The 12168-nt window shown below is 39.7% G+C and overlaps 1 protein-coding gene across 1 annotated transcript in view; it reads left to right on the top strand.

Annotated features, from left to right (window-relative positions):
* The window catches only part of LOC124267850 (metabotropic glutamate receptor 8-like), a 157550-nt gene that overhangs the window by 98274 nt on the left and 47108 nt on the right, over positions 1 to 12168 (top strand). Inside the window, exon 4 of the mRNA XM_046702841.1 lies at positions 213 to 357. Within this exon, the coding sequence (XP_046558797.1) occupies positions 213 to 357 (145 nt within the window). The remainder of the gene's footprint in view (positions 1 to 212; positions 358 to 12168) is intronic.

Here is a 12168-nt window from a genome sequence, read left to right as displayed (position 1 = left end):
CAATAGAATTCAAGACCACCGAACAACACAAACTGATGGGATCTTACTCCATATTTTCCCCCGTTCTAAAAATATTAGCAGTGGCATGACGTCAGTCCATTATGACGTAACTCAAACTGATATAAACGCGATGTTAAGTCTTTTTGCCCTTAGTCCGTGGTAGAGTGGTAGCGTGTTTGCTGGTGGTGACCTGTGTCTATGTTTGGTTCCAGGGTTTTAACGAGGTGGAAAAGCTGTTGAAGGAGAACGGGATCTGTCTGGCCACCACAGAGAAGTTGCTGAAAGACTCCGGTGTGGCCAGCGGCGAGGCATACGACACCATCGTCGACAGACTGCTGCAGAAGGTTAACGCTAGAGGTAGGTTGTCTCCTTTCAGTACCAATTCGACCCCCGCTCCATCCCCAGCAACACAAGCATCCACATCTCAGTTCACTCGTGGGCCCTGAATGAAATATTTGTGTTCATTTAACTTTATACACCAGGGACATTTCCCGAGGAAATATTACCTATCCAACCCTAGAATCACATGTCGGTCTGATCATAAAAATCAGCTGCCCATATCAATGTGAAGTATCAATACGGATTAGCAAAGACATATAATCCAAGTGAATCTAAGCAAACCTACTGCAGTCCCAAAACAATCATTAGCCACCACCAACACAGATCATGACACATGCGACAAAGGTCATTCCTAGTGCTCCATTACACGATTCTGACGTCATCGTCAGCTGTGTCCAGATAAGAGAGGATTCACCCGTGAAGATCCAGGTTAGAATTGATCTTCAGGAACCCATGCTCATAGGTGATTAATGGGATCGGGTGGTCCGGTTCGCTGACTTGGTTGACACATGTCATCGTATCCTAATTGCGTAGACTGATGTTCATACTGTTGATCACTGGATTATCTGGCCAAGACGCGATTATTTACAGACCGCCGCCATGTCGCGGCGTCAAACCACAAACAAACTAAAGAGGTTTCACTGCAGTTTTAACTCATTTTCTTTCCTTCTGACGTCTCGTGGCAACGGAATACCGTCGATTACTTAGTGAAATGTCTTCACTGTATCGATCTTCACTTGCTTATAAACACTATGCCGACATTGTCAAATGGATGAGACAAATCTGTGGCGGCGTACTTCACCTTTCGCCATGTCAGCAACACATGTATGGTGGGTGCAGTGGGTATGGTGGCGGGAACGTCGAGAGAGACAATTGATTACGTTCATCTCTTGGGTTTCTTTAAAACGATTTTTTGCCGACCTGTTATGTCACAAAGTGTTATTTATTACACTGAAAATCCAGGTTCTCCTTCTATCTTCTGTACACACTGCGGAACCCACTCTGGTGTCTGTGCTGCAGAATCACGAAACGCGATTAAGAAACTTATCATGTAAATGTGAAACTTGATGTAAAATAAAGTTAACTTATGTCATCGTCAGTTCGTCGTCTGTCGTAAACATCTCGTCAGACGTAAGTGAAACGATGTAGCTGGTCACTTCACAAATTTGTTGCCTCCAAGGGTGCTCCCCTTAGTTTGTTCAACAACTTCGTATCCAAATTTTAATATGCCCCGACCTCAGCAAAATTGACAAAAACTTTTAAACGTTTACATTTTAAAAATCGTGGTGTACGGGTAGTTTATAGTACGGCTCAACAAACATGTCGCTGTTTTCCCTTCGTTTCATATAACTTTTCCACATGATCACAGTGACCATTGGCCGGATTTACCCCACGCATTGTTTACATCATCATATGAGAATCATCTGGACCAGTGAAGCCGGATGCCTGTTGATCACGTGACAACAATGTCACCCAACTGTGGTCAAGATGTGATGCTGTAATGGGATGCAGTTTGGCAATGTCCAGCTACTGATGGGGCACAACACACATGTTCTGTGTTCCGTTATATTGTAAAGTTTGATTCTGAAAACTTACACTGTCACCACGGCAACTACAGCGATATAAAAACCGGAAGTATTTCTACAAACAAAATGAATGCTCATTGAACTCAGCAGAGATGTTTGTTTACTTGTGAATACATCATGATCTCTTCAGATTGTTGGGATTCTGGTGTTGTTTATGACATATTTGAAAAAAAACCTGTATTTCATGTTATTATAAATATATTCTCGTTGGAAATGTGTGAAATAAAGTTGTGAGTTGACATGTTGTGTAAAGTAAAGCTACGCCGTGTTGAAGCAATGCTGAACAAACTAAACCTTTATATTCTTGTATATTTAAAAGCATTGTGACGTAAAGTACTTTTTCATATTTGTGAATACCAGTCTTCATTCTGAACAAACCTTATAAAAATGGTTGTTTTGTTTTTTTAACTTTTGACTACATATGCAGGTGAGCTACAATGCCCTGGAACTATTTTTGATGACGTTGATACTGTTTAAGAGAAGAAGAAACTTGCAACAGCGAGTCTTAGAAAGAGAATATATAATATCCCCGCATGTGAATCATATTTGTGTTCGAAAATCTAAATACTCGTTCTGGTTAAGCAAATACCAAATTTCCGACACGTGTTTAGTAAAACCAGTAGGACAATCAGTCTAAAGCAATAGTTATCAAGTATTCAACAGCCATGCAAATCTTTAGTTCAGCCTGACAAAGGCGACGGTTTTGTGTCCGTAATATTTACCAGTCTAAAACGGGGTATTTTTACATCGTTTGTCCACAGTGTTAGATTGTTCCTAGATTTTCGCATCGATATAATTTTTTTATTGTTGAATGTAATATGATTTATTGCATCATATATAGCCAGCCTTTAAGGGAAGATGAAAGAGAAGCCACATCACCTAGACAGACTGAACGGGCACCTGTCGAAATTCGGACTTAGGAAAACATGTTTTATTAGTGCCATAAACGGTATCAATGTATTTTCCATTCAAATTTGGAGATTCTATAGGAATATGTGAAAATGAGCTGGCATACAAAGTTCCAAAGATTAACCATAGCGGGGATAAGAATCCCCTCGCATCAGATGTCAATACGTTCTATGTATGCATAATGGCCGGTGGCGCGTTACCTCGTAATTCCTGCACGTGGTTTACCACCAAGAAAACAGATGAAATTAATTGTCAATTTTCTGTGGGCAACCATGCCTGTATGTTATTTAGAGGTCGAGGAAAATTAGGAATATCAATTTTTTTAGCGTTTGTTTTTAACTTTTCAGACGTCTGTAAATCTTTTGAGAAGAAGGATGGCGTCATTTTGTACAAGGTCACGCGATATTTTGGATATTCTGTTTTGGGTTGCACGACTCTCATTCATAACTTACAGCGATGCAGATGATCAAGTGTCATTTCGTAATGACTTACATGATACTGGACAGTGTTGTGTCCGTTTCCACGAGTATGGGGCATGTGCTATCATGGATGATTCTGGATAGTTTTTTATATCCTGATCATTTTGTATCGAGACACATCATTCGGGATCATTTTCTATGGATGATTTTGTGTCCAGCCTCATTATTCCGAGTAATTTTGTATTGTATCGTAGGATATTTTTCAGGTGCATATATTTCTTGAACACATTATTCCGGTCATTTTGTATCAGAGGATATTTTAGGGTGAATATATTTCTTGAAGACATTATTCCGGGTCATATTGTATCGGAGGATATTTTTAGGTATATATTAGGGTGCATGTATTTTGTATCAGACGTTATTTTAGGGTGTATATATTATTGAAGACATTATTGACTTTTATCGGAGGATATTTTTAGGTATATAAGGTCCCCGTTCCCAAAAGTCAAAATTATTGAAGGTTTTGACTTTTTGACTATAATCCCCGTTCCCAGTCCGGCTCTTACTCCAATAATCATGAAATGCTTTGAGCGAATTATCTTGAACTTAATTAAGCAAAATACTGGACATCAAATGGATCCTTTACAATTTGCTTACAGGGCCGGGCGCGGGGTAGAAGATGCACTCATTTCACTGTTGCATAAGATCTATATTCATCTAGAGAATTCCAAATCTTATGTGAGAATCCTCTTTGCCGACTTCTCCTCTGCTTTCAACACAATCCAGCCACATTTGATGATAAGGACATTATTCAACATCGAAGTAAATAGTAACATAATCAAGTGGGTAGAGGCCTTCTTAATTAACCTACCTCAACGTGTTCGGGTCAATTCATTGCTTTCTGACGTTAATCTTGTGAGTACCGGTGCTCCTTAAGGCTGTGTCCTGTCCCCTGTCCTCTTCACACTCTATACAAATGACTGTATATCTCACTTATCCACCTGTTTGAATTTCAAATTTGCTGATGATGCCGCTTTGGTTGGGTTTATTCGTCAATCGGAGTTAGAGTATAGGAGAAATATTGATGCGTTTACTTCACTGATACCTGTTTGTATTAAAGGACAGGAAGTAGAAACAGTATAAGAGTATAAATATCTGGGTACTATCATTGATAATAAACTTTCATGGAAATCAAATTCACATCGTGTACACAGGAAAGCACAACAGAGGCTTTTCTTTCTGCGAAAATCATTTAATGTAGACATAATATAAAATTATTCTACCAAACATTCATTAATATTATTTTAACTTTCTGCTTTCATGCCTGGTGTGGCAATCTTCCTTCCTCTTACACAGAAAAACAAACTTGACAAAATTGTAAACTTATCCAGCAAAATTTGCGGCTTCAATTTCGAACCTCAACCTTTTCAGTATGAGTCAAAACTTAAGAAGAAAGCTCTGGCCATTCAATCGGATCCATCACACTTTTTAAATGAATGTTATGAACTTCTGCCTTCTGGCCGCCGTTTCAAAATCATGTATTACAAAACTAATAGAACTTCAAAATCATTTGTCCCATACACCATAAAACTTCTAAATCTTCCTTCAAAATTGTAATAGTGAAATCTATGATGAGGCACGAGTGATTATTATATCATGAACTTTGATTATGTTATAATTCAACATTATATTCTGATTAGCTTGGCATTGTGTATATATACTTTAAATTATTTGTTGTTATATGCTTGTATTGGCTCTTTGGATGCAAGACAAATTTCCCTTGCGGGACAATAAAGTTTATCTTATCTTATCTTATATTGTATCAGAGGATATTTTAGAGTGTATATATTTCTTGAAGACATTACTCCAGGTTATATTGTATCAGAGGATATTTTACGGTGTATATATTTCTTGAACATGCTGGTTAGATCATGTCTTGACTATATGACTTAAAGAGAGATGTTATTGAGGCAAATTATTCAGTTATCCAGAGCAACGCTTTTTACCGCATGGCGCCCTGGCACTTTACTGTCTTGTAAGTGAGTGAGTGAGTTAGTGTAGCTTTACGCCGCACTCAGCAATATTCCAGTTAAGTGGTGGCTGTCTGTAAATATTCGAGTCAGGACCAGACAATCCAGTGATCAACATCATGAGCCTCAATCTAAACAATTGGGATACGATGTCATGTGTCAACCAAGCCAGCGAGCCTGACAACCCGATCCCTTTAGTCGCCTCTTACGACAGCATGAGTTATTGAAGATCAATTCTGACCCTGATCTTCACGGGTCTCAAATGATATCTGAGCACATGCTGTTATTTAATAGGCAATCCTGGCATTTGTGGACACATAGTATCGTTTATAGGATGTTCTTCGACGCTGTCGATGCATTTCCTTCATGAAAAGATTTATTGGAGCGAATATACGGTAATGCAAGAAACGGTGACATTTCTTCAGAGAAAATTATTACATATTATTATAGAGCACATCATCACAGTCTCTGGACCACATTAGACCCGTGAACGTCCGGGTTAGAATGAACCTTCAGTAACCAATGCTTGTAAGAGGCGACTAAAGGGATCGGGTGGTCAGGCTCGCTGGCTTGGTTGACACATGTCATCGGTTCCAAATTCCGCAGATAGATGCTCATGATGTTGATCACTGGATTGTCTGGTCCAGACTCAATTATTTACAGACCGCCGCCATATAGCTGGAATATTACTGAGTGCGGCGTAAAACTAAACTCACTCACTCACTCTGAACCACATTAAGTCCCTTCCCAAAGGCAAATGATCCCTGATAATATGGTAGGGAGCCGGGAGCATGATGATTGTACTTGATATGCTCAACACCTGTACCGGACTGATACATAACTGCCAGCTAATTACCATCTCTATAATTTTGGCTTCATACTGAGACACATGATCTAGTTTCCAGGGTACCGCTGTACAAAGCGATCTTAGCGCTAAGGTGACCGTAACTCCCATACCTTAACATAGACTTAAGGTAGCCTTAGCGCTAAGGTTGTTTTGTACAACGGCACCCAGAACGATTGCAGTTTTATTATTTCTTCAGTTGACAATAACTCATGATCACAGAAATATGTTTCGTTACACGACGTGCCAAAATAAAATTAAATCCGCTCACAGAATCTGCTTGACAGAGAAGCGCTTTTTCTGCATAAACATTAATCTCAGCCATTGTGATAGTACCTAAATAGCTTCAGGAAACAAGATCTGTGATTGTATTCTTTAAGACAAGCAACACTCTTTCAGGCAATGTACGTTGTTGACTCTGATATAATTTCATAGAACAGTAGTAACCAGTATGTATGACACAAATGAGCAGCGTTACATGTTTGTCTTATTTCATTTCTAAATGAAAATAGTGTTCAGACTATTCTTAAACACACACTTGTTATCTATTTTGTTGCATTATAATGTCCCCTATGTGTCTGTGTATATGAGAGGTAAATAGTCAGTAATGCTTAACACTAGTCTGTGACACAGATATACTCATACAGATGTACACATAAATGTAGTCCATGCAAGTCTGTGAAACTAAGTCTAAGTTACCATAGGTTCAAAGGAAGAACATATCTTGGCTCCTATTTATTTTATTTTATTTTATTTTATTTTATTTTATTTTATTTTATTTTATTTTATTTTATTTTTATTTTATTTTATTTTATTTTATTTTATTTTTATTTTTATTTTATTTTATTTTATTTTTTTATTTTATTTTATTTTATTTTTTATTTTTTTATTTTATTTTATTTTATTTTATTTTATTTTATTTTATTTTATTTTATTTTATTTCATTTCATTTCATTTCATTTCATTTCATTTCATTTCATTTTATTTTCATTTTATTTTGTAAACTATGTTCATTTCAGAGACTAGCTGGTAGTCCAGGTTTAACGCATTCCTGTCGTTTAAGTGACACACTTTACCAGAACTTGGTCGTCACTTGACCAGAGTTGACCTTGTGCAATACACCCAAGTACTCACTTTGAATAACCCAATTCTCGGCTGATTGTGGAGTTGTGTGTCGATACCGACTTAGATTCCATTTCAAAATCGCAAACCTATTTCCTGGCCGCCTGATCTATTTGACTGGGTTTTTTCATATCGAGTCTGCACCTTACAATAAACCACACACGATAACAATACATTGGAATTCTTTGCTCTGGCAGCAGAGATAACGACTTGTTTCTGGAAAAAGGAAATGACTTTTCGACAGTCTCCAAATATATCTCTTTCAATTCACGCAAAGACAAAAGATTATATCTTGTTAGAGAAGGAGTTCCATGATTTACACCACCGTAAACTACGCAACAGTCATACAACAGCAACGCTCGAGGATCTACGACGGCGTCGATAACGTCATCGTCAAGACTACTCTACGTTCCTCCATCACCTGTGAGAGGGGAAACCTCGTAACGCAGACTCCTTTTGGTTAAGATATTTATTTATTTGTGGGTTATAATTAGTTTAAGATTATAGTCCATATCAAATATATGAGTATATTTTTAACCAGTACATATGCATTTGACAGCAAGATAAAAGACGGGGTCAGTATAACGGTTACAAGCCTCACTTACGGTCCACATACGGTGCGGTGGTCACGTGATAGCTTTACACTGTACTGATCAAGCCTTACATCGTGCATGAAGGAACCCTACCAATAAGTACTGAAGTAGTATGTACAGTATATACCACAGGCTGGGACACTGGTTGCACGCGATGTCAAAGAGAACCATTGCTGGTTGTTCCACTGTAAACTGAGCGCTCATTGGTCTGAATCTTCGCTGGCTTCCCCGTCTCTCTGAATATGGCCGTCGCTTGATTGGTTGAATGAAGACCGCGACCGTTTGTGTTGAAGTGATGGTGAAACGCGGTGCATACAAATGGACCTGCGATATTGAGGATATCTCCCTAGGACCCACCCACAGAAATCGTAGTCCTACGACTGTAGTAACACTTTTGTAACACGCCAAACACATGACCGAATAATGACAGATATCGAGTTGATTAATCAGCCAGAGAGTATTCAACATAAGTCATCAAGAGAAGGCCTACATACATTTATAGAAGTATGTATACAAGAAGAAATGTAGTAACGCTATCACGACATAACTACAACATTTAGTTATGAGTGACGTTTAATGTGAAGAAGAACTGCTGCCCCGCTAGTATTCCATGGATGTACACGTGGTATGTAATACGGGTGAATAATAACAGCTTTAGATACAGGTATTAACCACTTTAAGGTGTTAATATAACTTGTCTCTCTGTCTGATCAGCACAATAAGATACACTGGTCCTGAAGTGTGACCGATGTGTTATTGATTTAATCCTTAGCAGCTTCAAGATGGTGGAACATGGCCAGTTGGCATTTTCCCTGATATCACAATTTACGTTTGTATATCAGATGAAACGTTTTGAAATGTTTGTTTAACTTTGTCCATTTTCTCCCTATTAATGAATAAGCTGATTCGACCAAACCGTTCCGGTTTGTTTTGGCTGACCTGCCGGGCACTCTGGGCGGTTGATGAGGAATCGTATGTTGTGATGGACATCCCCCACAGTCGGAACCTCCCCACAATCAAATAAACAGCGTTAGATTAGATTATTGCTTGTTACTTAAGACTAATATTGTTTACTGTTCGAGTTGACTGTTTACCCTACTCGACTCACGTGGAGCGTGCTCTGCCTCTCTGGGGTAGTTTGGTAAACACTAGCACGTCGACAGAAGGACGTAATTAATTGTCGTCCTAGTTGTAAATCACGGCAGGCAGATACGTCATGAAACTCCTGCTGGTTGATACTGAGGCAGATTGTAGAACGTTAGGAGAAGAACACATCATTGATATGCCTCGGCAAAGCTGATATAAACTATTATAGTGTTTTAGTTTCAAATGTTACGTAGCATAGATTTGTGTTTACAAGTGTTCAAACTGCAGTCATGGGAAACAAGTTGGTTCTTTAAATTCTTCAATTCGTATATTCTTTCAATTAAAAGCAAAACCGGACAGAAAAGACGCCGCTAGAGTTTCCTAAAATGCATGTGTTAATGAAGTGAGTGAGTGAGGAGTGACTGCTAGGTTATTATTACATAGCCATGTATACAGTTGGACGATAGCCATTAGCAGGGGCATTTAGGGGTGATGACACCATCCGATCCCCATATTGATCAATTCTTACAGCAAGCTAAGGAGCTTGGACGAGGGCAATTACTGGCTTATATACTTGATGTGACAGAGGATTGCATATGTCACCAGTTCCAGGGAACTGATGGGGCGGTGGGGTAGCCTAGTGGTTAAAGCGTTGGCTCGTCACGCCGAAGACCCGGGTTCGAATCCCCACATGTGTACAATGTGTGAAGCCCATTTCTAGTGTCCCCCGCCGTGATGTTGCTGGAATATTGCTAAAAGCGGCGTAAAACCAAACTCAGTCAGTAAGTCTAGGGAACTGATACACAGATAAGGGATCAGAAACCCCACAAAGGACAAGCTTCTTGTGTGTCGTTCTGCTGCACATGAAGTGAGGACTTCCAATCAGAGAGAGACATCAATGAAAACTTGTAAACACGCTATCTCACTATCAGCTGGCCCCGTGAGAGAGATGAAACGGTTCCTTCCACCATGTTTTTGCATATATTGTCCCCGGATTAATCTCCTCGTATCAGATGGACTGGGGGCAGACCAAAGCTGTTGGTCAGAGCTTATCTTGGTGTAATGTTAATGGCGGTTTCACATGGTCACCGGTCGTCGAAGGGGAGGCCAGTTCTGTTCAGAGTTACGTCCCTTTGTTGGATGTGAGATCAAGGAGCACGCAGTGGTGTTCGGCAGGACGCGGTCGAGGATGGAATGGTGAGCTCTGGGAAGACGCCCTGACCACTGCAACTAAACGAAGCTGATGTTCTGTTCGCGTCTTGGCTTGTAACCTTCAGATTAAAATGTTCACGAATGTTGTCCCTTAAATGGACGATAGGGAAATTGCTCAATGTTAGCGGCACTGTGCCCAATCATCCACAAGTATATACTGATACCGTTCTGAACCGAACATAGAACAAATTGTGTAAAAGTGAAATTTGTTTTGTGATGTCAAAGAAACATATTTACAAGTTGTCTTCAGCGGAATGAGCACCGGAGACTGTGACCTTTGGAGAACTGACAAAGTTGAGGAACATGCAGTGTCCAACTGTTGGCTTTTGTCCATCGCTTGATTGTCTTGCCAAGGCTCGATTGCTGTCAGATCGCAGCTGTTGTAGAGTATAAGTACAGCATTACGGCGACAGTTAACAAACACCACTGTACGTGAATTGTGTGAGTGATGGTGCTACCGGTTCTGAAGAACACCTGGTGTCACCACTGCTCCTCAGTGATCCATTCATAAAAATCTTCACCACTACCTATTACGTCAAAAGGAGTCTATTGTGCCAGAACATCAAGATGGACATTCTCTGGCGTCGACGTCAACGCCAACAACGACCCATGAAGACGTGAGTACAACACGAGAGCAGGTGCCCCTTCGTATACGACATACAGAGCGGCAAACAATGGCTGGAGCAGCCTTGCCCGTTATGGAAGGCAGGTCACGTCAGCTGCACAAGAAATTTAAAGCACACTGCCCTTTACATCGTGGTCAGATGTAACACATGTTCCATTTAGGATTACACTTCCTCAGCACTATGCCATTTCTACCGAAGTGGGTGACACCATCGCCATCACTTTAGAAACGTTTTCCCAGCAGGCCCTGAAAGACTCTCCATCCTGCTTAAACCAAATCACTCACTACGTAGTCATAATTAGGAAAGATGGTATTTACTTTGGAACTAACTTCATTGTAGGTTGGATATATATAGATCGAAACGTTTTGGAATGAAAGCCTTTTTGTCATGTGTTTACATAGTGCAGGGTGACATGATTAAGTTGAATGTGTGCTGTCCCCAACACACCACTCCAACACACTCACCCAAGTATGCCTCGAAAATGGCAAACATTTAAACCTACTGAATGTCAAGCCGTTTCACCCCGACCACGCTTTGATACGCTGAAATAGCCGAGCTCAGGGATTTCCTTGGTCAATAGTCCAGGAAAGAAGCTGTCTAAATGATCATTCGTCATCTTCCATATAAGTCAATTACAGCTATCAAAAGAAGCCACATCTATCTCTATTTTTTCCGAGCAGCCCCGACCCACAAGGCCAACCGGTTCGCTGCCTCTGATTGATGCTCAAAAAACTCTATTTGGATTTATAGTCCACAGACTAACTCGGATGTCAACATTAATGAAACCTTCAAAGAAATATCCCAGTATTCCACATTGTTTATATTCTACTCTGTATCTCTATGGAATCTACTGAGGTGTTAAGTGTCTCCAACTCCTTCATTCCATATAAAAAGTCGGTGAAATCTACATCTTAACCCCTATTTGATTAAAATTGATGTTCCAATTTACTGCAGTGCGCAAAAAGTAGAGAAAGTGTAAAATGTTTTAGTTATTTGTCAAATGGCAAATTGATGAAATATGCCTACTGGGTTGGTAGAATATTGACAGATCGGTGTTTCTATTTCAGCAAAGCGGAAATGAAATGACGTTTTCATTAGATGTGGCCAGATGTACCCGTCTGTGGGGGTCCGTTATGGAGAAAGCTTGACCTGTCTGTGCATTGACTGTGCAGCAGATAGACTGTGGTTCACAGTGGTTATCGAACATTTGCATCAATGTTATTGATAATATTTTGCATTCTGTTTTCAGTCAATGAGAAAAATTACCAATTCGATATTAAGTATACAAACAAACTTCATTATTAAAATTCAACGTAGCCTGGTTACAAGAATACATTTGTACAACATCATAGTATTGGTTTACCAGTAATAGTCGAGGTGTCAAGGTATCATAACGTAACGT

This window comes from Haliotis rubra, unplaced genomic scaffold (genome assembly GCF_003918875.1).
Source record: "Haliotis rubra isolate DU_JTF1 unplaced genomic scaffold, ASM391887v1 Scf134, whole genome shotgun sequence".
In the NCBI taxonomy this organism is placed as follows: domain Eukaryota; kingdom Metazoa; phylum Mollusca; class Gastropoda; order Lepetellida; family Haliotidae; genus Haliotis; species Haliotis rubra.
Note: the sequence above shows the minus strand (reverse complement) of the source record. Positions and strands in the feature narration are given on the sequence as shown.